The sequence below is a fragment of the Drosophila sechellia genome, chromosome X, assembly GCF_004382195.2.
Source record: "Drosophila sechellia strain sech25 chromosome X, ASM438219v1, whole genome shotgun sequence".
In the NCBI taxonomy this organism is placed as follows: domain Eukaryota; kingdom Metazoa; phylum Arthropoda; class Insecta; order Diptera; family Drosophilidae; genus Drosophila; species Drosophila sechellia.
The window spans coordinates 10392099-10419816 of record NC_045954.1 but is presented as its reverse complement, the minus strand read 5'-3'; the positions used below and the strand labels follow the sequence as shown (position 1 = coordinate 10419816).

Genomic DNA, 27718 nt, shown 5'->3' with positions numbered 1-27718 from the left:
TCCAGCCAATCAGTGGAAGTTTTAACGAGTGCCAACGCACAGGAACCATCTTGAGAACTTCACTTTTTCAGATGCTATTCTCAGTCGGTCTTCCCAATTTTCAAGGACTCGAGTGGGAAAGTTTGTTTTCTTAGGCAGGAGAAGTTAACAGAGTGGGTAAAAAAGATTCAAGGCATGTTAACTAGACAGAACAAGAAAGACAGACAGAAATGGAGCGACAGACAGAGACAGAGATAGAGCGAGAAAGAGAGAGGCAGACCGATATAAAGTATAGTTATAGTTCTTATTTGCTAATATAAAACCAAAAACGAGTGTGGCTTATTTTTAGTTGTTGTCAAGAGTCTAGATCTAAAGTGGTAAACAAGGCAAGACAAATCGGGTAATGATTCTATGGTTGCTTAGTAAGTTATTTATTTTTGAAAAGAGAATGGGCGCTACGTCTTTTGATTTTTTATCAAGGAAATAGATAGAGCTACGCTAGAGGTTCTATGGGGATGCTAAATGCACATATTACGGGAACGAACACATCTAGTAATGCATTTTTTTGGTGGAGCTCACATTTTTCAACATTTGACGACATTTTGGACAAGTGGACTCGGAATCTGGACTCTGCCTTTCTTTCTTTCTTTCTTTTACATTTAACTCTTTTCTTGTTATTTGATTGCGAAGTGATTCAGATCGAAGCTGGTACTTGGTGGTTGTGGTTCTTGGTTCTTGGTGGTGGTGGTACTAGTGGTTGTGGTGGAAGTAGTAGTTCTAGTGGTGGTGGGCGGTGGCATTAGCTTTAAACTAGCGGGCGAGCGGTGAGGCGGTGAGCGTGAGGCGGTGGTGGGTGCAACGTTTATCTTTTTTCTTTGGATTTTTGTTTTTTTTTTTTCTTTAGCGTTTAACGGTTCTGCAAACCGTTCTGAGTTCACTTATTGTCTTGTATTTGCATTAGTTTGCTTTCTATTTGGGCAGTACGAAAACAAAATTATCGTAAACTGATTTGCCATGCCCCTTGGTCTTTATTATTTTATTCTTATTTATATATATTCTTTTCATTTCGCAGACAACGCACAACTTAAAGGCAAACTGAACAAACTGTTAGCGAGTGCCAATGACACTGAAGGTTGGAGTGGGAACAGATGAGGGGGGGTGCTGGTGGGGGTGGTGTCTCGGTGGTTCGTTGTATGGCTGCGATGACGTCGACGGCGACGGCAAGTGGTTGGAAATCAAGTTTTGAAGGCAACGTGGAACAGAAATTGAGCGAAGGGGGAGGGTGTGGTGATTGAGGGGGAGAGGCAGGGCAGGAAAAAAAAACAACCCTCCGCTTGACAGGCGCTGCTGACTCAGAGCGAGAGAGCAATATCACTTGTCAGGCGAAACAGCAAAAAAAAAAACGAGAAACTACACGAGAAATTAACCAAAAGAAGACAAAATAAACGCACACACACACACGCTGACAGAGCGACAAGCACACAGGACGGCAAATCGGTTAACGGTAAACAGTTAGCGGTTCAACGGGACAACTCAAAACCGAAAGCGGAGATCGCGAAGAGTTGCAATCGGGGAATCAAACAATTGAACAGCTGTAAGCACGTAGCTTCGCATCACATGCAAATGGCCAGTAGCTAGCTGAGTACAATAATAAATATTAAGCGTGGGTTTGTGTTATTTCTTATTTCGCTTTCTCCTGCTGTTTGCACGCTCATCAAAATACACACATCTACGCGCACGCACACTCGCACACGCACACTGGGCGCACAAACACTGGAAAAAAAAGTATGTGACTGGGAGAGTGGGGAGTCGGTATCCCATGCGTACGCCTTGCGAATTCGTGACTCGTCGGCAGCACGTTCAAAGAAGGACTAAAACTAAACCAAGCCAAACAAGACCAGCAACTGTGTGCTGTCAATGAGTGTGTTGATTGGTGAGGGGGGATTGACAAAGAGAGCGGCAGTCCCGTTAGCGCTGTTAACACAACAGCGGGATGATGTTAAGGTTAACCCTTAACTGCACTACATCCGTGACATCTGCTACACTCAGATCTCTGGATTCAGCTGTTTATATTTTAGTCCAAAACGAAGAAACAACTTCATTTAAAAAAAAAAGTTCCTCGTTTTCCTTAAGACAAAGATAAATTTCCATAAAATAGTTACAATCATTAATTACGTAAAAAAAAATTAGCATACATTATATGTTTGAATTACTTATGGGTTAATAATACTCAAAGTGTTAAGCTACCAAAGTTAACAGATTTTATGTATGTTAACCTGCTTCCCATAGTCAACAGAGAGAACAAGATAGGGAGGGAAAAAATTAAAGAGAGCGAGAGTGGCGCATGTGGGGAACGCGACAAGTGGCGGTCAATTTGAATTGACATTCAATTTTAGCCTGGCAATGTCAATTCAAAGCAAGAAGCAAATAAAAATGTACACAATTAATTAAAGAATTAAGATTTAAAATCTTGCCTGCTATTTTTATTTAATACATTCAGATATGTTGACAAGGAAACCATGCAATACAATCAAATTTTCTTTACAGCTTGTTGGAAACATGTGACTAACGGAAGAAGTATTTCAGACTGGCAATGTTGTGCGGAGCACAGACTTTTGTCTGCAATATTTTGACATTACGAAGGGCAAAAGAACGCTTGCTGGATGACAAGGGTGAAGGGGAAAGTCAAAATAATAAAAATTTGTAAATTGTGAGGGCTCTTTCCAAACTTTCTCATTCTCTCTTTCCTCTCTTGCTTGGAAATGGTACGATTGCCAAAGACATGTTGCTACTAAAATAGACAAACACAATATGCTTGTACAAGTGTATGCGTGCGCTAAACGCTGGAGCATACTTAAGTGGGTTCGCACTCGATTAATTAGCAAATTGAAGCCATCCGACTTTGGCAGTTGGTCAAAGGCAATCGGCACGGAAATCAGCGCAACTAGCCACTGTCAACTGTCAATAAGATGAGCACTTTACATAATAAGTACTCTCCCAGTCACACACTCGCACAACAACCCACATAGACAACATACAGAGACACACACACATAAAAGGAACACGCACGAACACATTGGCAAATCAGGCGAACACGCGCGCGTTTATGGGCCGCAGAATTTTCGGGGGAAATTTAATTTAAGTCTCTAATTATCGAAGAAAAATTCAGAAGAATATATTGAAATTAAATCGTTTAGATTTACCGCAAACGCGCTTAATATCCACGATTTTTACACAAATTCGTGCAGGTTTTAAATAATATTGTTTATTATCGTATCGTTTAATTGGCGTTTTTGGCGTGTTTGTGTGCGCACCGTATTGGTTTAACGAAGTACTCCAAATGCTGAGAACACACTGAAACTAAAACGGCCGAGCAACTCACTCTGAAGTCATGACTTTGACATTTGCAAACGTGTTAACCTCGCAGGCGGGAGAATAACAGTACACGAGAGAGCCGGAGAGCAAGACAAAAGAAAGGCACCCTTGCGCAGGCGCTGTCATCGTAGTCGAAATCCACCCTGCAACTAACTTACCGCTCAGCTGGTTGCAAGGGTGCAGTGGGTCTTCATTTGTGGCAGACAGGTGGCGCTACGACAGCTTTCAAAATCTGTATGGTAAAGCTTTAAATTAAGCTAAGATTGTGCATCCTTAAGCACAGTTAACTATTTATCATACGGTACATTTTAAAAATATATTTCAGCATTCGATTCGCTCCAGGTTCATTTTCTTCTTCTACTTCACTGGAATCCCCGCATTGAATCATTGCTGCCGAGCCCATTACAAGTCATTTATATTTAATTTAAATTAATATTCGTTTCCGAGTGTATTTCGGGAGGGCAGTCGTCATGCCGTTCAAAGCGATTAAGTGTGTCGAATTCTGACCATCAAATTCTGATCATTCTAAATCTGCCCGTCAGAAATGATAAAGCTACCCTGGTACTTGATTGTTTTGCACCTATGCCTGCCTATAGGTGGAACTGGAGCAGCTGCGTCTAACCTTCGCCCTCTGCACTACAATCTCAGCCTGCTGACCGAGGTGGAACCGTTGAAACTGAGTGGAAACTTCAGCGGCGAGGTTATCATCCGGCTGCGCGTGTGGCGCGAAACTCGCACGATTATCCTCAGTAATAATGGCCTGCAAGTGGGGGAAAACGTGTTGCTAGTCCGGAGGAACACCGGTGGTCGGGTGACGGTGCGCAAAATGTGGCAAGCTAGCAGCGTCCACCAGCTTGGCATCGTGTTCAATAGTATGCTCTGGTTGGGCGAGGAGTACACGCTGGTGGTCCAGTTTAGTGGCCAGTTGTCCCGCGCCAGTGGCTACTTTGTGGGCGGCTACATGGATTCCAGACACCATCCGCAGTGGATAGCGGTCACGCAGTTGGCTCCCAATCTGGCCAACACCGTCTTTCCCTGTTTCGAGAATCGCACCTTCCTTGCTCCCTTCATCCTTAATTTGGCGCATCCCCGGGGCACCAATGCCGTGAGCAACATGCGAGTACTCAAAACCTCCGAGTTCGTATATACATTCTTGTACTATATTTGCATTACTTCATTTCCTTTGGCAGCCATGAAAAGGATGACTACATATGGACTACCTTTCAGCAGACACCAGCGATGTCAGTACAGAAATTGGCCTTCTCCATCAATCGGTTCACCAATCGAACGTCCGCGGAGATCCCTAAAGGCCCCGCGCTGACCACCTGGCTGCGACCGAAGATCGCCGATCAGGGAGACTACGCCATCAGCATTACATCGCAGATTATTGTCTTCTTTATTAGCCTCTTTGGAAAGCCGTACCCTGCGATGAAGATTGACCAACTGGTTCTGCCCGACACGGCCTATCAGGTAAGGGTGGAGTATTGAAGACAAGTGCAACATAGATAACCTATTTTCGTTTCAAGAGTCACGAGCATTTGGGATTGGTGAGCTACCCGGAGGCAGCATTCCTCTACAGCGCGCAGCGCTCGACGACTAGGGCCAAGCAGCAGGTGGCCAGTCACGTGGCCCACGAGTTTGCCCACCACTGGCTCTCCGATCTGGAGAATGCCGCCCTCTACTGGCTGCACAATGGCCTCTCCGACTATGTGTCCGGATTTGCCGTAGACAATGTGGAGCCCGCCTGGCGGTTCCATGAGCTATCCATGGTTCGACAAGCATTGGGTGTACTAGTTGAGGACTCCAAGGGCAGTGCTCATCCCATGAGTCTTGCTTACGCCTCGATGTCCTCAGATACCCAGGCGAATCAGAAGTCAGCCCTTCTATTCCGCATGCTGCACTCACTCATTGGCACCCAGGTACATTTATTTCAATAATTATTATATTATTATATAATCTTCATGTACCCAGGCCTTTGTAAACGCGTTGCGCCTGTACCTGCAGCGCTCCCACAAGGGATCCTCCTTCCACCAGGCATTCCTGTGGCACACATTGCAGGAGGAGTCGGACAACCAGATGAGCTTGCGTCAGGATATCAAAGTGAGCCAGCTGATGGACTCGTGGACAATGCAACCGGGTTATCCGCTTATCCGAGTGGTGCGCAATTATGATACCAACGAGGTGACCGTATCGCAAGAGCGCTTTCTGCGCAATCCCGGCAAGCTAATGCAGAAACGCCAACAATGCTGGTGGGTGCCACTGACCTTCGCAACAGCCGGCATCGATAGCTTTGTATCGACGCTGCCCAGCGAATGGCTGACCTGCCAGGGCAGACAGTCCGCCAGTCCGCTTATCCTTAACGAGGTGGCCCAACCAGACAAGTGGGTGGTCTTCAATCTCCGGCTGGCCACGCCCTGTCGCGTTACCTATGACGAGCGCAACTGGCAGCTGATTGGAAATGCTCTTTCCGGACCAAATGCCAGCAGCATCGACCGCTTCACCCGGGCGCAGCTGATCAGCGATGTCCTCAACCTGGCCGGCGCCGGGGTTGTCACCTACGATCTGGCCCTGAACTTTCTGAGACATCTGCGAAACGAGAACGAGTTCATCGTGTGGCAGGCGGCGGACAAGTATCTGGAGTGGCTTCATCGCACCCTGCGGCAAACGACCATAATCTCTACATTCAAGGTAAGTTCTTCATAGTCTGTGAAAGGATATGAAAGCTTTATTGCAAGCCCTTTTTGACACCAAAAAGCTTTGCGAATACAGGGTGACTAAAATTTGTGATGTAGGTGGAGCCTATCGATAGCAAGGGTATTACGATTTGGTCAGCTTCTTTATGCTCAGCTTTTAAAAGAATTGGTTTTTAGAAAGCTCCGAACGATTGACTAAGCTCAGGAATAACTGTTAGTGTAGAACTTATCCCTTTTTTCAGGGCTTCATGAAAGACCTTATGCAGACCAAGTTTGATGAGCTTTTTAAGAGAGATGCCCCTGCAGCTGAAAATGGAAACATTACCGAACTGATGGTGATCGTCCTGCAGTTGTCCTGCCGAACTGATCTGGAATCCTGTGCGGAATTCGCGCTCAAGGAATTCGCTAGCCTCACCTTGGAGACCAATCGCATTCCTGTTGATCTAAGCGAAACCATCTATTGCACTGCCATTCAGTTTGGAACGGAAGCTGATTGGACGCTGCTGAGGAGGCTATACACGCGGTCAAATGTGAGCGAAGAGCGAAGGATCCTTCTGAGTGCCATGGCTTGCAGTCGAGAAAACTGGGCGCTGGAAAAGCTGCTCAACCTGGCCTTTGCCGGTCGATACATGCCCAAGAACGATGTCCTGCTGATTTTCAGTGCCGTGGCGCAGAATCCTTTGGGCTATAACATAGCCAAGAAATACCTGGTGGACAACATCAAGGCAATCATTAAATTGTACGAGGTTGTACAAGCTTAAGCCGTTCAGTAATATCACCTCTGCACTTTTAGATATGGAAGTAATACCAATGAACTAGCACAGCTAGTTACCGTTCTCATGAAAGAGGTCACCACGGAAGAAGAGCTAAACGCTTTACGAATGTTCATGAGAACCGATCTCCGGAATCTTCCGGGCTTCGAAACAGCCTTTCGTCGAATCCTGGAACTGGGCGAAGACAACATAGCCTGGCATACCCGACAATACCATAATCTGCTGGCCGCCGTTTGCAATATAACTGGGTCCATAGAGCCGCAGTGCATCTACTAGGAAGACTACAAATTTGATAGGGAATTTTGTTACGAGTTAAACGAGGTATGACATTCCTCTTTTGGACAACTATTTTTCTTGCTATTGCGAAAATACGGATTATTTTTCACAAAAAAAAAAAACAAAGTAAAAATATTGCCAAAATTCTAATATTTACGAACGGCGTTTTCTCCATAACTTAGCTAAAAACGTCATCACCGCTATCATGAAGACTGTTTTGTGCTGCTAATCAGCATAGCTAACTATCCCTATCACTACTTTTATGATTTGAAAAAATAAAAATTTTACCAAATTTTTGCATTTTTGATAATCAAAATTTGCGAAAATTGGCAAAAAAATGAATTTCCAATTTTGAACACAGGTCGATAGGGAATTTTGCTACGAATTCAACGAGGTATGCCATTCCACTTTTGGACAACTATTTTTATTGCTATTGAGAATATACTAATTATTTTTTAGCAAAAAAAACCAAATAATAATATTGCAAAAATTTGAATATTTACAAACGGGGTTTTCTCCATAACTTGGCTAAAAACGTTATCACCGCTATCATGAAGACTGTTTTGTGCTGCTAATAAGCATAGCTAACTATCCCTATCACTACTTTTATGATTTGAAAAAATAAAAATTTTACCAAATTTTTGCATTTTTGATAAGGGGTACCATCATCAAAATTTGCGAAAATTGGCAAAAAAATGAATTTCCAATTTTGAACACAGGTCGATAGGGAATTTTGCTACGAATTCAACGAGGTATGCCATTCCACTACTTTTATGATTTCAAAAAATAAAAATTTTACCAAATTTTTGCATTTTTGATAAGGGGTACCATCATCAAAATTTGCGAAAATTGGCAAAAAAATGAATTTCCAATTTTGAACACAGGTCGATAGGGAATTTTGCTACGAATTCAACGAGGTATGCCATTCCACTTTTGGACAACTATTTTTATTGCTATTGAGAAAATACTAATTATTTTTTAGCAAAAAAAAACCAAATAATAATATTGCAAAAATTCGAATATTTACAAACGGTGTTTTCTCCATAACTTGGCTAAAAACGTTATCACCGCTATCATGAAGACGGTTTTGTGCTGCTAATAAGCATAGCTAACTATCACCTTTCACCTTTCACTATTTTTATGAAAAAAAAAATTTTTGAAAAAAACAATTTTTTGACCAATTTTCGCATTTTCTATAAAATGTTGCGAAAAATTGCAAAAATTTTGATGTTCCAATTGAATACGGGACGATAGAGAATTTTGCTACGAATTCACAGAGGTATGATCCACTTTTTTATTTATAAGAAATACTGATTATTTTGTACCATAAAATCCCAATAAGAACTTTTGTATAAAATTCGATTGTTGATAACAGTGGTCTCTCTTCATAGGTTGGCCAAAGTGTAGCCCTGGCTCTGTTATCTTTGCACTGCAGCCCTGCTCACGACGCAAGTGACGGCACAGTCGCACACTTTGTTTGTCCACTCGCACACACACACGCGTTGTTGGCACACACATACACCACGGCAAAGAAGGAGGACAGGCACACAAGGAATTTCAACCCCCAGCGAGAAGAATAACAACAACCCAGCACGGAAAAAATCGCTGCATACGTTCAGGCGGAGCGTGTCCTCTTTGGGGGGAATAGTAGTGGTGATAATAGAGTGCGGGGGAGCGTGGGCGCGACGGCGGGGGAGCAGCGAGATGAGAGCGGAGCAGGCGCAAGGAGAGCGCTCGAGAGAGCCGGGGAGCGCTCTCGATGGAAATTCGAGAGCGACGCAGGCGCCTGGCCGCCAAAGCAGCGACGCCGGCCGTGGCATCGACGTCGCAGTTGGCAGAACCACCACCACCCGCACGGAAACAAGGAGCTGCATCCATCCGTCCGCCCATCGCCACCCATCACCACCCACCACCCCTTGCTGCCGCTGCTACTGCTACTGCTGCTGGTGGCACCGAAACACAACAAACCGTAAACCATTGGCGCTGGCAGCGACGTTGCGTCGGCGTTCGCGACTGCTGGAATGACAGGATGTTGGCTGCAGACTCAGCGGGGTGCGATTGTGGGCGGATGGGTGGCCCATGGCAGATGAGGGAGGGGCTGTATGGGGAGGGTGGCGGCCGAACGACTGCTTCGCAGCAGCCTTACCACCACATAAACAAAAATTCGATTTATGACCACTGTGGGAGTGGCACGGGCGCGCACGGGCTGGCTTCGCATGGATTTTTGGGGGTGGCGCCAATTCGCTTTGCTCCTGCCACTCGCTTCTGAATCCTGTCACACTGCGAAAAATTACGTGGTTATGTAAGATTTAAGTGTATAATCCTTATACGAAACCAACTATAAATCTAGACCATAGAAGAATTTGGACCCTGAATCCGAAATTGCTACTGTTTTTTTTCAATGAAAATTAAAGAGATTAAAGTGATAACTATGTTGCCGCTTCACCAAATTTTGAACTCTTTTTTTTCAGAGTTCTGGTTATCGTTGTTGTTGCTGTCGTCGTCATCTCAATTCGCGAGTGCACGCACACATGCAAACGCGGACTGGCAGGAACACCCCCACACACGCATACACGGACACCGATAAGGATTCGCGACATCAAAAACAGCGACAGGACACGACGCCGAAGTCGCGACTTCAGCGAGGAGCTTTTTCGACAGTGCGAGCGCAAGAGAGAAGGGGACAGAGAGCGACCGAGAGAGACTGAGCGAGAGAGAGAGCGAGTAAGCGCGTATGTGAGAAAGAGGGAGAAAGGCTCTCCGTAAGCCAGGCGCTTGATTGTGTGTGTGTGAGTGATTTTTGGGGTTTGGGGGGGGGGGGCTTTAGCGGCTTCGCAGGACTTTTTCGCAACGGAGAGCGGAGGAGGAAGTGGCGCTGCCGACGCCGCCGTCGCTGTCGGCGTCGCTGCCATCCGTTGCGACTGCGGCGAGGACATACACATAAATAAAAAGTCCTTCATTCCGTCGCGACCAGCGAGTAACGGCATATGAGCGCTCGCAGAGAAATCGCTAATCACGAACGGCGGACGACACAAGCCCAAGAAGAACACGCATAGGGGAAAAAAGAAAGCAAAGAATGAAAAAGAATTGCCAACAGTAGCAGCAGTTAAATAATTAAAGAAGTGCCAGATCGCAAAATAACAGTGTGCAACCCTTTTTTTTGACAAGTTATTTTCGAGTGAAAAGCTGTGGAAATCTGTGTGTAAGAAAGGCAACCAGCAAGAAGGCTCAAGGAGCAGAAGAAGGCGAGGCGTCTAGCACAGCCGAACCCCCACCACCCAAACCACCCACCAACATCTCCCCGTTCCCCCTCGCCACTCACCGTGTATTGGCACAAGGCGAAAACCGCCACCGCCTCGCGTGCTCTCTCTCTCTATCGCCCTCTTTTCTCCCAATCTCTTTTTAGTCCTTTCGCTGGGTGTCAAACCAATACACTTGCACGCACACCCTCGTCCTCCAAAAAAAGAAATAGTAACGAAATTATTGAAACAGCGAACACAACAATAACAACAAAAAATCCCAGCAGCTTGCAAGTCACTTGTCAAAATCAAAGAACAACTGTTCAACGAATTATATTCTGTTTTTGTTTTTTTTTTTCGCAAGTGACTATAGTGAAAATACAATTCTCAAAAATTCGCAAACTAACGTTGTGTGTGCGTGTCTGTGTGTGTGCGTTTGGAGCATGAGTTTTCATAACAAGTAGCACTCTTGGCCACAAAAACCCAACCGCAAGCCAAGAATATGCCACGAAAGTAAGCAAATTCTAAACGACCTTTTCGAGTGATAGATCCCACGTTGTTTGACTAATTAAATGTTCAATAACTACCAATAAAGAAATTCCACCGGGCTGGCGAAAAAATGCCGTTAAAGTAAACATTCCCAATAGAATGAATACATAATAAAAAAGTGCTGATAGCATACTAAAAAAAATAAAAATATTAAAAACAAGAAAACCCTAGTGGCAGAGTTGCCACCCGGCGAAAGGACAGGAGCTTCAGCGAGTGGCTTTCGGTTAACGGTATTTTTTTTTTACTGCTACATATCTCGCGTTGCTCCTCCATCGCTGTCGCTGTCGCAGTCGCAGTCGGCGTCTGCGTCGACGTGGACAGTGACAGCTCCGCCAGTTTTCAGTTTTTCCTTTTTGCTTCACACGTATGCTTTTTATTTCTCGTATTTCTCGAAAAATAACAAAATACAGAAAACTGCAGTATACAACTGAAAAGCAAGAAGCTCTGTAAAAGCGATGCAACAACAACGACAACAACAACAGCAGCAGCAACAACAACAAAAAGTGTAGTGGGTCGCACGCGCGACTTGTGTGTGTGAATAATGAAGAAGAAGCAGAAGCAGAAGCAACAACAACAGCAGCAGCAGAGGCAGAGCAAGGCGCCATCTGAAGCGGAATCGGAGGCAGACCGCCCCGGCAGCAACAGCAGCAGCACCAGCAACAACAAGCATTCGCGTCGCAGCAGCGCCGGCAGCAACAACAACAAATAGCAAAAACTAAGCAGCGTTCGGCAAAGCGCAGCAACAGCAACAAAGGCAACACTAAAACTAACAGCAGCAACACCAATTGCAACTGCAGCACCAGCAGCAGCAGCAGCATCAACAACAACAACAACAGCCAAGCGGCGGCAAGTCAGCAGCAGCAACAAGAACACCAGCAATCACAAAAACAACAGCAAACGCTGCAGTCGCAGCAGCAGCAGTCGCAGCAGCAGCAGCAGCAGCTGCAGTAGCAGCAGCAGCAGCAGCAGCAACACTAGCGTCGGCAGCAGCATGTCCAAAACAAGCAGCGGTAATCCAGCAGCAGCAGGTGCAACAAATGCCGCGAATGCCGCTGATTTCAGTGCTTTCGATTTTAACGATAGTTCCGATAACTCCGACACGCCCCTCGTGCCACGCCCACCGTTCCTGAGTCGCGCCGCTGCAACGGCCGCCGCAGCAGCAGCTGCAGCAGCAGCGCTCAGCATCAGCAACAACAGCAACAATTCGGCGGGATCAGCGGGTCAGCTGCCGCACAGCACGAGCAGCAGCAGCAACAACAATAACAACAACAACAATGGGGCTAACTCCGTTAACAGCAACGCCAACAACAACAACTATGGCCACAGTAGCAGCAGCTCGCAGAGCAGCATGGACGAAGAGGAGGAGGACGACGAGGAGGAGGACGAAGAGGAGGAGCAGGATGTGTCGCAGCAACAGCAGCAACAGCAGCAGCAGCAACAACAATTGGCGGCGGAGCAGCAGCAACGGGCTGCAGCAGCGGCAGCTGTAGTTGCAGCAGCAGTTAGTGCGCTGCACAACGGCAACAAGCAGCAGCACTACAACAACAATAATAACAACAACACTAACGGTAACACCAAGTCACGTGATCGCGCCGATCATCATCTGCAGTCGCAGCAGCAGGAGCACGACGATGATGAGGATGACGACGAGGAGGATGGCGAGGAGGAAGAGGATGAGGATGACGAGGAGCAGCACCAGGAGCAGCAGCAGCATCAGGGCAATGGGCATGATCTCACGCCCACGGACCTGCGACATCTGATGCCGGCGAGCAACAATATGCAGCAACAGCATACGCAGCAGCAACAGGAGCCGGCTGCCTACGACGATGAGGGTGAGGAGGAGGACGAAGATGATGACGACGAGGACGAGGTGGCCAGCAGTCATCTGGACAGCCGCGCCACCCTCTCCTCCGCCCATCTGAGCAGTGCGGCCGCCGCCGAAAGCAGCGGCCTGCACATGAGCGTTGCAGCAGCGGCAGCTGCAGCAGCAGCGGCGGCAGCAGCCGTCTCCGCAGCCAAGCTGAACGCCCAGCTGGAGCAGCAGCAGAGTGCCAATGCCTTGGACATGGCCAGCGGGAGCGGGAGTGCCACGACCATTGCGCCGCCACCGCCCAGTAGTTTGCTGGGCGGTAACAGCAACACGAGCTTCTCCACGAACAACAACAGCAACCACGCGCTCAGCTCGACGCACGGCAGCTTGGGCCCGGGCGGTCAGGGCACCAATTGCAGCAACGATCTGATGGCCACCGGTGGCGGCAACTCCCGCGGAGGTTCCTCCCTCAGCCTGGGCATCAACTCCTCCAGTGCGGCGGCGTTGCAGCACCAGCATCAACAGCAGCAGCAGCAACAGCAACAGCAGCAACATGGTGGCGGCAGCGGGGGCAGCAGTGCGGCCAGCGAGAGGAGAAAGTACCGCCATCAGAACTACAGTAAAAACATCTACATAGGCACCAAGAACGCGGAGAAGTGGGAGCACATGCGCACGCGGCTGCAGTTCAAGAACGATGTGGAGTTCGTTGCCTACCTTTTGAACCTGGCGGATAACGATACGGATCGACTGAACAAGTGAGTACTGATTTGCTTTAAATATGTATATCCCTTTGAATTAATTGGGATGTGCGATCTAACCAAGTTTTAGTCAGGTTAATTCGCCCCCTTGCTTGAAAAATGCTTGAAATAAGTTTGTAAATAATGATTTGCATATGCAACAGGTATTTAGAAGTTAGTTTAGCAACTAACAACGTAGAATTGAAAAGTTCTTTTAGTTAACATATTATAATCGTGATTTGTAAAAGTTTTAGTGGCAATGTGGTACTGTGGTATCAAAACTCATGCATCGAAGAGATAGAATTTTTGATAGCCAGCGAGTATGTAGGAGTCAAGGATGCTTCTAGAACCCTTTTTCGTGTTTCCATCTTGTTCTGTTAATTAACCTGCTCTCGAAAGGAGGAGACAAAAGAGTGGAATCGGCTGGAAGTGAGAGGTATGGCAACGCTTCGCTGGCCATCATTGTTGATAGTTGTTCGCAGATATGAGCCCACACACTCGCACACATGTTGTAGGAAAGCTTTTTGGGCACCTCACACACACACACACACACACAAGTTGCACATGAAGGGGGCGGGAAATCCCCCCTTTTTTTTTGGCGGAGGTGGCTCAAGTGGGTCAGGAGGCGGCGACGGAGGCGAAGATGAAGAAGAAGCTCGGTGGGGAGCGGTACAAAAGCGATCCATGTAAAAGCGATTCATGCCCGAATGCATCCTAGCCAGCGCCAGCAGCACCACCCACTTACCACCCAACATCAGGCTCCATCATCAACCCCTTTTTGGCCGCGTGATACAAAGGCACAAATGCGGTACTCATGCGGTTGCATGCAACGGAGCTTTCATGTTGCTGCCGCCTCTGTGGGCGCCGCTGCCGTATTCCGTATATATCCGACCATATTCCTCATATTCCTCATATTCCGTACTTTCCGTATTCCGTACTATCCGTACGTTGTCGAAACCGTAGTCGGAACCGTAGCCCGCTGTGCTCAACTCGACTCGCAGTCGCTGCCGCCATGTCAGCGGAAGCGGAAAAAGCAACACACTCACAGGCGCACACAGGCGCAAACTCAAGCAACATGGTCGGCAGTGTTGTTTTTGTTGCTGCCAGCATTTGCATGCCATGTTGCCAATCGCCCAGTTACACAAACACACACACATGCAAATACACGGATACAAAAATATTGAGCTTAAACAATGGAAAGAATTAAAGAACAATGCTACAGTGTTTGGACAGCCAAATCGCCTTTTCTGACTTTCATATTGGTAGCAAACAAAAAATAAAGGAAAAGAAATCCTTCGCCAACAATAATATGTTAACTGATAGTGAAATGAAATAATGTTTCATATTGGAGAAGGCATCCATAATCCTTGAAGCTATTTGTTGTCTAACTTATACTTCAGACTATTTTCATTATTGATTTATCATGAACTTATGTAATCCAATCCATGTCTGGTGGAGAACCAATCTATAATCCCATTTCGATCAGTGTATAAAGCAGGCGGAGAGTGGGTTGCACGCACACACAAGTGCTTGGGAGTTTCCTTCGTATCCTTGCAACGTGAATGCGTCGCGAATTTTCCTCCCTTGCCCCACATTGCCGCCCCTACCCCACTCCGCCCGCTGGCCATGCCACACACTTTTTGTTGCTGCTGTTGCATTGCAGTCGAGCGCGCCATTTGGCGCTTTGAATATGGGCACCGCTTCTCCCCTCTTCTCCCTGCCCACCGACCTCATCAAACGAATGCAAAATGCCAATGCAGAAATGTCTGAATCTCAGTTGTGTGCTTCTCCCTCCAAGTCCGCCTCCTCCTTCTGCTTCTGCTTCTCCGGCTCTTTATCGGCCTTTTCCTTTGGCATTGGCTGGCATACGAAGCGAATGCCACACGAAGGAGGCCGTTGGCAGGATAACACACACAAGCGAGTCCTTTTTGGCACAATGGAGCCTCTCTCGATTCGATCATCACTGCAGAACACGTTGCACCACATGCGGCAACATAAGGTGTCTGTCTATGTATTTCCAGAATCGAACACAGAAAGTCCTGAAAGAGGTCCTTGAATGCCCCAAAACTAAAATCTACAATAGTTCCGACTTTGTTTTGCAATAAATGATTCACCTTTGAATTCAACTGCCAATTGAACTGTGTTGTATCTTATTTATGATATATCCTGGATATCCTTAAACTGCTATAAATCGGGAATTAATATTCACCAGGGACACTTTTAAATGTCTTCTGCCACTTTATATCATCTCTGATTCCGAATTGAGAGCCCTACAGATCATTTTACCGCACTTTGGCAGGAAATCTGAATTCGACTGCTCGATGATTCTTCTTCTTTCGGCATCCGCACACGCGTAGACTTTTGCCCACTAATCAGCAGGCTCTTTTTCGCATCTCCTTGTGCGAGTGCGATTCCCACAGCACACACATACACACAATAGATAACAGACCGACAATCAACCTTGCGCCCACCACCCCCCAGGAATCCGCCCAACTCATCGTACCGCTATTTCCTTCGTTGCCTTTTGCCAATTCGCATTTCGTATACGCCATGTCGCCAATTTCTGCGAATTTTCGCCAAAAAGCACAAAATTGTTGTGCGATTGTCTTTGTAGCAGTGCGCGTGTATTAGTAATGGTGTGTGCCGTGTGCTTGTGTGTGTGTGTATCTGTGTGGGTCTCGTTTGTGTCGCTGGCTGTGTGCTTAATGCGCCAACGAGCATCGCACACGAAACAGAATCCCAAAACTCCCCAAAAACCCATTGAGCCAAGCCGCCACACACACACACCCCACCACCGCCCAGCACCACCCACACAGCAACCACCCACCGCCCAACGAATCACCTCCCCCCGCTAGGCCTTCGAGCAGCACATTAATGGTAGAGACACTCGCATTCACCAGAATAGGAACCCCAGCCCAGGGATCCAAGTGCCGAACCCCCATCGTCAGATGATGGAACTGGAACCAGGAGCATGCTCGCTCTCTCTGCGGTCAAAGTAGCGCGATGGGGGTGGCGGGGTGGCACTGGCAGTGGAAGGTTGAGACAAAGTGGAGCAGGGTAAGTGGATACCGAGGGGAAGGCTACGATGGCAGAGATGTTGATGGCAGGGGATAGCTGGATAGAACGGTATCGTTTGCTGTTGCCGCTGTTTTCGATATTGTTGTTATGGTTCTAAGGTGGAGGATTTAATGAACGATAACACAGGGACGTACAACGACAGAGAAAGAGAGAAACTGAAAGGCGGGGGCGTCGAAACGCCAGGGGAGGTGATTAGGAGCAGCAGGGGGGGTGTGTGGTAACTGAAATCGTATGGCAAGGAAACCATGTGGCATGTGCAGCATTAACTAGAGTTCAATGCGGACGCTGATGAATTTCCTCCGCATGAATTCAAAACGAGCGAAACTCGAAAGTTGCCCCATGCAGGTGACCAGAAAAGGAAAAAGATTTCCGTAGATTGGGTGATTTGTACGCTGCAATTACCCTGCAACTACTAGTTGCTGACAAGCACATAAAAAAGTGTGCTTGAAATATATATATATCTAACATACATCTATACATACATACAACTATCTATATGTATACCACCTACTCTGGGTAAATGTTATAGATATAGGTCGCATCTGCATATAACTTTTTTGTTAGAGCACTATTGCACCATTAATTTACACAAATAAGTCCCAACTATTATGACATTCCTGGGCTGTCTGGACTCTGCCACCATATTCTTTTGTCCTGACAGTGGTCCAGACTTCCCTTATGGCGATTCCGCCGATCCCGTCTTCCACACAACTTTTGACCCCCCAAAGGGACGCGAAACAGTCGGCAAAGCGTAAGCAAAATTAATTAAACGCAAAGGCGACAACAACGTGTAAGAACAGTGAGTGCGAAATGTAGAGAAGCGATAGATGGGCAAAGAGGAGGAGAGGAGGAGGATAAGTTCTGCTCCTGGCCGAGGGAGGAACAAGACCATAGACCAGAAATAAATAAGTCCCAACGACCCACTTTCATATACCCCGCCAACTATTGAGCTAAACCATTAATCCTGCCACCGCACGCTTTTTAAAACTAATCCACTTTATAGAGTTATTTTTTAGATAACATATAATACGTTAAAATGTTGCTCAATTATCGTAGCGTTTGGCTTTCGAAATTAGTTTTTAAAGAGCTTAAGCATAGAGCTCATACATTTTAAATGGGGTTTTAGGTATCGAATAGACTAATATGTAGAGACAACCCACTTATACACTTTCTTTGCATCCCTTTCTATTTCAGCCTGCCCCCGCCCTCCCCCGCGAACACGCCCACAAAAGGCTTCGATGGCAACTTCAAGCTGGAGCCGAATCTCAGCGCCAAGGACTTTGCCGCCCCAGCCGAATCCTCGATCAATGGCAACGGCAGCGGAAATGGGAACACGAGCGGAAACGGAAATGGTGACTCCGCCTCGGCGGCCTCCATTCCCATGGCCACGCCCACCCCGCCACAACGCAAGCGCTACAAGAAGCGTGTGCAATTCACCTCGGAGGCGCTGAACGGATTTGCGGGCAAGAACAAAGGATCGGGATCCGGCGCAGCAGGAGCCGGATTCAGCTACGCCAAGTCCAAGAAGCAGGAGGCCAAGGCGGCGACGGCAGCACTTAAGGCCAGCGCCGCAGCGGCTGCGGCGGCAGCCGCATCCTCCGCCCTGCCCGAGGTCCTCGACTGTCGCATCGCCGAGAAGATCAAGAGCGAACTGGAGGCGAACAGCAAGGAGTCCCTGCCGAATGCCCTGTGCCTCAAAAAAGCAGCCGCTGCGGCGGCGGCAGCAGCGGCCGCAGCAGCAGCAGTCGCTGCAGCGGTCAATGGAAGCGAAGAGGAGGACGAGGACGAAGACCAACCGCCGCACCCCCACCTACTGCCAGTTTTGCCGCCCGCCGATGCCGTTGATGGCATCACCGCCAGCAATGGTCAGGCGGGCAACTTCCATGTGCGCTCCAAGTCGCAGGGCTCGAAGAAATCTCAGGCGGCCAAAGCGGCGGCCATGATGCCACCCAATTCGTACGATGAGCACGACGACGAACCGGGTGCCGGATTGGGCGGAAACGACGAGGACGACGACGATGACGAGGAGCTGGACGAGGAGGCGCTGGCCCGCGAAATGAAAATGGAGCAGAATTTCGTCGAAGAGGAGGACGAGCACGACATTGCCTTCCGGTCGCATCAATCCTGCCGCGAGTGCTCCATTGCCCACGATCACAAGCTGTGCCCGCTGCGGAATGCCTGCGGCAATGTGACCGATGCAGTGGATCTGGGCGAGTGGATAGAGCGTCGGAATCTGGAGGCACTGGCCAAGCTGAAGGCCGATGCGCAGCGGCAGGCGAAGCGGGCCAGCGGGCGACAGCGGCACGAGGACGACGACATGGAGGATATGGAGGACATGGACATGGACATGGACGAGTCGTCGCAGCTGTCGGAGCTGGAGACCAAGCCGCTGATCACCTTCGCTGAGGCCTCCGTGCCGGCGGAATTCGAGCTGCACAACGTGGAGCCCAATGTGACCGGCGTGTTCGCGCGCACCGAGGTGAGGGCATTCACCAAACTGGGCCCACTGATCGGACAGCCAGTGCAGACCGGCGAGGTGCGCGAGGGCAGCGACATGAAGTGGATCTTCGAGATGTGCGAGGCCGGCGCGGACAAGTCGTATCTGCTGTGCTGCGACAATCCCAACGCCTCCAATTGGCTGCGATTCGTGCGACCGGCTCCCAGCTACGAGGAGCGCAACGTCAACCTGGTGTCCATCGATCGGCAGGCGTATTTCGTCAGCTGTCGCGATCTGCGAAATGGAATGGAGCTGCTCTACTGGAGCGACGACTGCAACACCATGTGGCGCAAAAAGCACACGGAAAAGACGAGTATGTATCCCACGAAATGCCCGTTTAAATGTTGCATCTGTTTAGAGAATGCTACCAATGCTAGCAAATAGATTTCTCCGTCCATTAGAGACATGGACTAATCAAAGTTTTGTTTCCACCCACACAGATTGCGGCGGCTGCAATCTGAAGTTCGAGCACCCCCTGTACTATCGCACCCACTGCTCCGTCTTCCACGATCCCTCGATGAGCCTGACCATCCGCAAGTACCATTGCAAGGTGTGCGGCGAACCGGTGCTGGGCAAGGATAACATCATGAAGCATGCGGCGGAGAAGCACGACGGCAAGGGGGCGTACCAGTGCCAATTCTGCAGCAAGTTCTTCCTGCGGCTCAACTACCTGGAGATGCATCGCACCTACGGATGCGCCTCGAATCCGAATCGATCGCGACCGGTGTGCGATTTTTGCGGTCGCAAGTTCTGCCAGCCGCAGAAACTGAAGGCGCACATTAAGCGCATGCACAGCGGTAAGTTGCCAGCGGAACGCTCGCAGGATCCCAAATTATCTAGACCGTAACTGTGATCGTACACCATTGCGTATGCGTAACGTAACCCAATATAACGTAGCCGCATCGTAGGCCAACTGACTGCCATATCGTATGTCGTAAGCTCGTGTCTAGTGTATAGTATGTCGTATCGATTGTATAGCATATATATCATAAATAGCATAAATAGCGTATGTCGTATGTATACCGGCGAATGCCGTCCAACTGCTTTTGCATAAATCAACCTACTTGTATTTGATTGTACCAACAACAGCGAATCGAGTTCACAGTTTCCACAATGATTTTTACGTTTTGTTTACTTGTCGAGCCGGAGTATATAATTATTAAAAAGTAAAACACCATTTATTTTCTTTTTAAAAATGTAATGTAGGGTTTACTATAACCTTTAAAAGTCGTATTTGATTTAATATTATTTTAAGTCCTTGAACACAATGGGGCTTATAATTTGATTTCTTTTAGTGGAAATTTATATAAATTTTAAGTGGTAACCGTGACCTTGATTTGCTCATATGAACACACCCACAAAAACTATAGAACCACACAATAATGTCAAATGAACTAATATCGTATAAAGTCGCTTAGCTGTAAATCTAGCTGTACTAACAAAGATACAACACCTCAAAGTCACCACCACAGCAACATCGCGATATGTGTAACACTAAAAGCATCTGCGATCGCTCATCTCTTTGGTTGCTAATTTTTTGGTTGTACATCCGCTAAATTGGTTTATTATATCTATTTACTTAACCTTTATCGGTTGGTTTGTTTTATGTTATGTATATGCTATAAATCATAATTGAAATATCGTATATTGCATTCACATCCTAGATCCGCACTGAAGTGACTGAACTTATTTGATTCGATATTAGCGTTTCAAAAATTATAAGGAAGTTATAATGGATAGTTAATGAAGAAAGGAATTGTTTTAATGAAAAGGAAGAGGAAAATGAGTTGCTAATACTAATACTAATGTTTACCATATAAGAATTCAATACAAAAAATCAAAGAGCTTCTGTTAAATCCAACTCTCTCTAAAATTTGCATTCATCAGTTCGAGATAAAAGTTTTTAGTAGAAAATAAAAAAATATATTTACAAGTATTCCAATATATCAGTCCTTCAGTCATAGTGCATACTGAGTACCAATCCAGATCGTAGCCTGCATTGTGTAAACGCTTTTAGTGAATGATTTGCCTTGGTTGGAGTTTCGTTTCTTTTGCCATTTGTTTTGTAATAGAGTATGGTCCCATTCCGAACTTATGATTGCTATGGCCCAACCCAACCAGATCCTCCAAAAGTAACGATAGTCTTGTGATTCGTGCCTTATGTGATTCGGCTTTTGTTTTATGTTCGTTGTACGTTCGTTGGTTCGTTCGTTGTTGGGTTGGTTTCTGGTTATGGATTATCACTAAGTTGTTCTTTCAAAATCACCACAATCCGAAATTTCATTTTCTTCATACAATTTCATTTTAGATATGGCTGAAGTTTTACGAGATTTTCAGTGTAAATTATGTTCAAAACTTCTAGGATCGCGAGCGGCACTGCAGCGCCACTCGAAGGAGGTGCACAGCCGCAACTCGACGGTGGTGAGCTGTCCGCGGTGCCAGAAACTCTTCCAGAACCGCAGCAATCTCAAGATCCATATGCTGACCCACTCGGGCGTCAGGCCGTTCAAGTGGGTGCACTTTTACTGCATTCTGATCCCGATGTTGTGGCTATACTAATCAACTGATATATCCGTTTTAGATGCGCCGAGCCGGAGTGCAATGCGGCGTTCACCACCAAGCAGTGCCTGCAGTTCCACTATAAGAAGGTGCACAACTACACCCAGGAGCAGATGCCCAAGATCGAGCGGAGCGTGGCCTACACCTTCGATGCCTATTCCGGCGGCATGAAGGTCGATTTTCTGGGTAAGCAGACGGCGACGGCTACGCCGGCTTCAGCGGCATCGGCGCAGGCGCAGCCACGCCCTAATGCGGCCGTCGTCTCCCCCTCCTCGTTCACAGAGCAAGCACCGCGCCGGCGGCGCAAGAGCCTCGAGGACCAGAGCTCCATGCTAAGCGGATCGCTGCAGAGCGACGCGGAGTTCAGCGATGACAACCTATTCGAGGCGATCAAGAAGAGCGGCAAGTCGATCAAGGACCTGTGTCGCAACGAGCCCAATCTCTCGCTGCTCAGCTCGAAGATCTCCAGCATATTCGGCGACAAGGTGCCATCGGCCACGGCCTCCCTTTCCGCTTCCGTTTCGGCCGTCGCCTCCTCGGGCGCTCGCAAGCGAAAGCGCAAGAAGGAGCCGGTCGTGCCGGCCCAGCAGCAACTTCATCTCCACCAGCAGCAACAGCAACAGCAGCAGCAGCAGTCGCAGCACCAGCAACAGCACCAACAGCACCACGCCCAGCAACTGCAGCACCAACAGCTGCAACAGCAACACGCCCAGCAGCATCAGCAGCAGCAGCACCATCTCCACCAGCAGCACCAGCAGCTGCATCACGATCCGCAGCAGCAGCATCCGCAGTACCATCCGCACCAGCTGCACGCCCATGCCCTGCCGCACCAGCAGCAGCAGCAACAGCAGCAACAACAGCAGCAGCAGCAGCTGCACGGCGATCCCGACGACGAGGAGGTGGAGAACGCACGGCTGGAGCATGTGCGTCGCAAGCAGAACGCCCAGCTGAGCCTGGTCGAGTCCTTCCTCACCACCACCGCCCAGCGATTGAGTGCCCAGCAGCAGGTGCAACAGGTGGTGGCGGCTGCGGCAGCGGTCTCAGCGATGGCCGGAGCCGGCGAGGATCCCGCCAAACTGGGCCACATGATGGGCCACATGGGCGTCGGTGTGGGCGTGGGCATGGACGAGGAGGAGGACGACGACGAGGACGACGACGATGGTGGCGGCGGTGGTGGCGGTGGCGGCGGTGGCGGCGTTGGCGGCGGCTCGGCTGTGCAACACCATCCGCACGTTCACGCCCACCAAGCGCACCACTCGCACGTTCATGCGCACGCCCACACGCACCACGCCCACTCGCACTCGCACGCACACCCGCACCAGCATCCCGCCGGCCAGAGCGCGGGCCAGCAGGACTACCGCCATGCGGCCGCCATGAACGCCGCTCTCGGCCAAAATCTGGTCGTCAGCAAGGGCAGCAAGAAGTGGATCCAGGAGGTGCAGGACTCCAGCGATGTCGGTGGCGAGGGAGCGGGTGGTGGAGGCGGTGCCCCGGGCGACACCGGTGGCCCTGGTGGTGGTGGTGCCTGTGGCCAGTTGTCCGGTGGTTCCGGTCCAGGTCCGGATCTGGGATTCGCTGTGCCGCCGAGCGCCGTCGATGAGCATAGCAAATTGCTAGGCCAGAACCGTGACTTCCTCGCCCGCCTGATGAGCAGTGCCAGCGCCAGCCACGCCCATGCTCACGCCCATGCCCATGCCCACGCCCACCAGCCGCATCAGCCGCATCAGCCGCACCAGCAGCACCAGCACAGCGCCCACAGCCGCGAGGAGGACGAGAACAGCTCCTTCCTGGACGTCGTCGAATCGAACAACAATGCTGCAGCCGCCGCCGCCGCAGCAGCGGCCATGTCGCACTACGGCGGCGGAGCAGGCAGCGGGAGCGCGGGCGGTGGCAGCGGCGGACAAACGCCAACGGGTCCTGCGACCGGCGGCGGTTCCGTTGCCGGCGGCGATGAGCCCCAGATGCAGATGAACTCCCTGGCCCACTCGCAGTCCTTCATGAGCTCCTTCTACAACAACGCCAATGCCCGCGTGGGCGGAGTTGGCGGCGGCGTGGGCGTGGGCGTCGGCGGTGGCTCCTCGTCGGCCAGCATGCTCGTGGAGGCAGCCCTCAACTCCGTTGGCAATATGATTGACAGCGAGAGCAGCGACCTCAAGGTGAGTGCCCATATGCCATGTGTCACCTGAAGAAGTCTATACAAAAACATAGTAGTTTAATGATCGGCCTTATTTACCATAATTACCTGATTTTTTTAACCAAAATAGTTAGTTTTTTGACATAACTAAACAAATATTTGTCCAAGAGTGGAATGGCATACCTCGTTGAATTCGTAGCAAAATTCCCTATCGACCTGTGTTCAAAATTGGAAATTCATTTTTTTTGCCATTTTTCGCAAATTTTGATGATGGTACCCCTTATCAAAAATGCAAAAATTTGGTAAAATTTTTATTTTTTGAAATCATAAAAGTAGTGATAGGGATAGTTAGCTATGCTTATTAGCAGCACAAAACAGTCTTCATGATAGCGGTGATAACGTTTTTAGCCAAGTTATGGAGAAAACCCCATTTGTAAATATTCGAATTTTTGCAATATTATTATTTGTTTTTTTTTTTGCTAAAAAATAATAATTTTTTTTCCATTTTTCGAAAATTTTGATGATGATTTTGATTATCATAGAAGGACTTTTGATATATAACACTTGTACATATCCCACAGGTTCCCACCGACAACCACATAAACAGCGACAGTCCCATGAGTGCCCACGTGGATCCCGAGTCGCAGCGCTTTGGAGCGGGCAGTGCCGGTGGAACGGGTGGAGGAGGCGGTGGTGGCGGCGGAGGAGGAAGCAGCGGGGGATCTTCGGGCGGGGCGAATGGAAGTGGCATCGGTGGCGGCATGGACAACCTGGAGAACGAGCTAAAGATGATGAAGAATCTGGGCAGCTTTCCGATGCAGATACCACCGCTGCCAATGTTCCAGGGTGCCTGCAATATATCGCCCAGCGCCTCGACGCCGACGAATCCGCAGAGTAACCAGAATCAGAACGATGTGGACGTGGATGCGGGCAGCACGCCCCGTCCGCAGCACCCGGACTCAGATGGCTTCTCCTCGTCGCACCACCGCACACCGCCATCGCCACCGCCGATATCACCGGGTCGAGATTACGGCGGTATGTTTGGCGCTGGCAATGGCGGCGGTGGTCCCGGATCGAACAGCACTCCGGCGGGCAGCTCAAGCGGCGGCGGCGGAGGAGGAGGCGGTGGTGCCGGTGGAGGCGGGGCCAACAGCATGTCCGCCTCATCGCCACTACCCGCCCTTCAACCGCAGAGGAGGAACGCCTCCAGCGTGGGCAGCACCTATCCGGAACACGAGCTTATCTCGCCCGCCTCATCGCCGAGCATACCGCGCTACAACTTCAACGGCGACATGATGCGCCACAAGCGGGCGGTCCAAGAGCAGGAGCACCAGGAGCGCCAGCGGCAGAACATCTCGCGGCACAACCAGATGTCCAGCGACGAAGAGAACAGCATAATGCCACAGAACAGGTGAAGATGCTCGTCCTATTTTGCATGCTCTATTATTAAATTAAATTAATATTTTATTTTATATTGTTTATTAACAGCAGCGCTGGCCAGGATATGCGCATGAAGTTCCCGCAATCGCAGATCGACCTGATGTACTCGAAGTACGAGAGCATGGCCAGCAACCTAAAGTACAACAGCCAGGACTTGGACTCGCCGGCGGAGTACCGCCAGGGTGGCGCCGGCAACGGTGGCAATGCGGCGGCCAGCGCAGCAGCTGCTGCGGCAGCGGCGGCCAGTGCCGCCAACGATCTATCCGATCTCCAGGGACTGGACATGAGCTCCAGATCGAATGCGGCGAGCAGCAATTACCATCACAACTTCCAGTTGCCGAGCAGTCGTTACCATCACCACATCTACGACATACTCTCCGATCGCGAGCAGCAGAGCCAGCAGGCTCAGCAGGCGGGCGGTGCGGTGGTGGGCGGCGGTGGCGGTGGTGTTGCCGGTGCCGCTTCGGTTGTGCACCAACAGGAGCACGGTCATGGCCAGCACCATGCGATGCAGCAGCACCAGCAGTCGGCGGCCGCCATGCACAACATGCTCAGCGAGCAGTTGGGCGAGCAGGAGCACGACCAGACCACATCGGTGGATCTGAGCCGCACGGCCAACTATGTCGTGTCGTCGCCACCGCAACTACCCTACAACCATCCCACGCATCACGATATGCTGCGCATGGCCTCGCTGGATCTGACACCGAATACGGCCAACATGGCGGTGGGCAACAATCGCTCATTCCTCTCCTCGCAGATGCAGCACCAGAGTCGCGAGAGCTTGGAGCACCATCGACTGCTGTCGACGGTGGAGCAGCATCGCATACTGGCCGCCTCGAATGCGGCCGATCAGCACCGCCTGCTGGTGGATCCCACGGCCCATCTGCTGATGGAGCAAAACAATCGATTGCTGGGCACGGCGGATCAGTCACGCCTCCTGGGCGAATCGGCGGCGGCAGCGGCCCAAAATCGCCACATGGCCAGGAGCTTTGGAGCCTACCATCAGGTGGCGTCTAGTAATTACCATCCGGGCGTTAGGCCACCGCCCGTTCTGCCATCCGCCAACCATCACGCCTCCAATCCGTCGAACTACCATCCCTTCCCCGCCTACTACTAATCGGAAAACGGAAATCGCGTATCGGGAACAGGGACGTTCGGATTAAAGTGCACTTTGTGGGCTCCAAGTGGAGGACATCCTGAACCGCGCCAGCGAAATGCAGTAGTTTAATTTATAGTTTGTTTTTTTTCCGACTAGTCCTTTTGTTTTTTGCAGATTTCAAAGAACCTATACTTGATAATATGTATTATAATGCATAATACTTCTCAAAGGGTTCGCAAACACAAATTTAAATAAATGAAAAGATAAGACTATGTTACGAGACCCCATATTCTTTTTACTGATTTTTTAAAAATAGTTTAAGAATTCATTTTAATGTACCTTCAAGCTGCAACTGCGATTATTTTTTTACAATTTCTGTCTAGTCAAAAAGTATGTGCATTTTAAGCGATTTACTGAATCATCTGAAACGAAATTATAAAGTTTCGAATGTTCATTTCGAAATGTGTGCCAATACGTCTAAGTGTATTTTATGTTTTGCTTCTCTGGCATTCGACGGCTGGCAAGTCGATTTTGTATTTGTACACAATAATAAGAAAAGAAATATGTATAGTTGTATAGGAAGCATAATTACTATAAATATATATATATATATATATATAAATATAACCCAGATATGAATGCGACAGAAAACATAAATAACGATAAAAAACATAAGCTGATGAGAACATTTTTTTAAACGCAAATTCGCCGCTGAGTTTGGATAGAAAAAAAAGGTATAAATGATATAAGAAACGATGTTGATAATAATATTTTTACACCAAGTGAAAGTAAATGCATATAAACGAGTACAAAGTGTTACAAGTGGGCGGAAACTCCAAGATCCCCAAAATTCGGCTTTCCAATCCCCATCTTCAGCTTTTCCCATCCCAAAACTGCAAACTCAGCGATCCAAAGAATACGAGTATAAAAAAAAGCGGCACAAGAAGATGCACACTATATAAGTAAAGCAGAATATGCATAGATACAATACGCGACCGATCAGGAACTTAGCTCAAGCATCTTAACACTTAACAGAATGAGTATTCGAGTATTCGAAGTCTTTTTTTAGTACTTTTTAATTATAAATAATACGTATCCAGTATGGCATAGGGGCTATATATCGATATAAACTACCCATAACTGTACTAAATTTGTACAACTAAGTTATGATTTAATGTAAATTATTAACTTTATATAAGAGCGTAGATGGCGATAAAGGAGAGGAAATACAGCATCATGAAACGAGATATACACCACATACAACAAATGAAAATAAAAAAATAATAAATAAAAAACAAAAAAACCAAAAACCATGATAATAACTATAAACAAACACACTCAGACACAAAGAGAGAAGGGGAGAGAGATCGCTGATCTGATCCACATGATATATATACACCTATATATGCATATGGCGTAATCAAATTATCGATTATTAATAAACCGTAAATCGAACAATTATTTGAAAGGAAACCACAAA

General features: G+C 48.5%; 3 protein-coding genes across 9 annotated transcripts in view; 2 read left to right on the top strand and 1 right to left on the bottom strand.

The window, feature by feature from the left end:
- Positions 1-3257, bottom strand: part of LOC6617578 (putative mediator of RNA polymerase II transcription subunit 26) — a 77648-nt gene extending 74391 nt beyond the window's left edge. For 2 of the 3 annotated variants that reach the window (XM_032724166.1, XM_032724168.1), the window contains exon 1: positions 559-1751. The gene's annotated coding sequence lies outside the window, so the exon portion shown is untranslated. Of the gene's footprint in view, positions 1-558; positions 1752-3182 lie in introns of those variants that run through there. The other variant, XM_032724167.1, reaches the window with a different exon arrangement.
- Positions 3258-3341: 84 nt separating this feature from the next.
- On the top strand, positions 3342-9920 carry LOC6617574 (aminopeptidase N). 3 transcript variants are annotated; one of them, XR_004362327.1, is made up of 8 exons: positions 3342-4491; positions 4545-4824; positions 4881-5273; positions 5326-6042; positions 6290-6786; positions 6841-7141; positions 8488-9398; positions 9568-9916. XR_004362327.1 is itself a non-coding variant. In XM_032724169.1 (7 exons), the coding sequence occupies exons 1-6, from the start codon at positions 3899-3901 to the stop codon at positions 7094-7096; spliced, it is 2736 nt and encodes a 911-aa protein (XP_032580060.1). In that variant the 5' UTR covers positions 3342-3898; the 3' UTR covers positions 7097-7141; positions 8488-9920. The 3 variants fall into 3 exon arrangements, 2 of the variants coding, with proteins under 2 accessions (XP_032580060.1, XP_032580061.1); XM_032724169.1 differs by having other exon boundaries at positions 8488-9920; XM_032724170.1 differs by lacking the exons at positions 6841-7141; positions 8488-9398; positions 9568-9916 and having other exon boundaries at positions 6271-6418.
- A 104-nt stretch (positions 9921-10024) lies between these two features.
- LOC6617571 lies at positions 10025-27711 on the top strand. Of its 3 annotated transcripts, XM_032724176.1 has the most exons (9): positions 10026-11558; positions 11691-13449; positions 17704-19319; positions 19447-19803; positions 21315-21516; positions 21588-21751; positions 21848-23721; positions 24281-25110; positions 25191-27711. In XM_032724176.1, exons 1-9 carry the CDS (start codon positions 11426-11428, stop codon positions 26254-26256), a joined length of 8001 nt encoding a protein of 2666 aa, XP_032580067.1. In that variant the 5' UTR covers positions 10026-11425; the 3' UTR covers positions 26257-27711. The 3 variants fall into 3 exon arrangements, with proteins under 3 accessions (XP_032580065.1, XP_032580067.1, XP_032580066.1); XM_032724174.1 differs by having other exon boundaries at positions 10025-11558; positions 21588-23721; XM_032724175.1 differs by having other exon boundaries at positions 21369-21516; positions 21588-23721.
- The last annotated feature ends 7 nt before the right edge of the window (positions 27712-27718 follow it).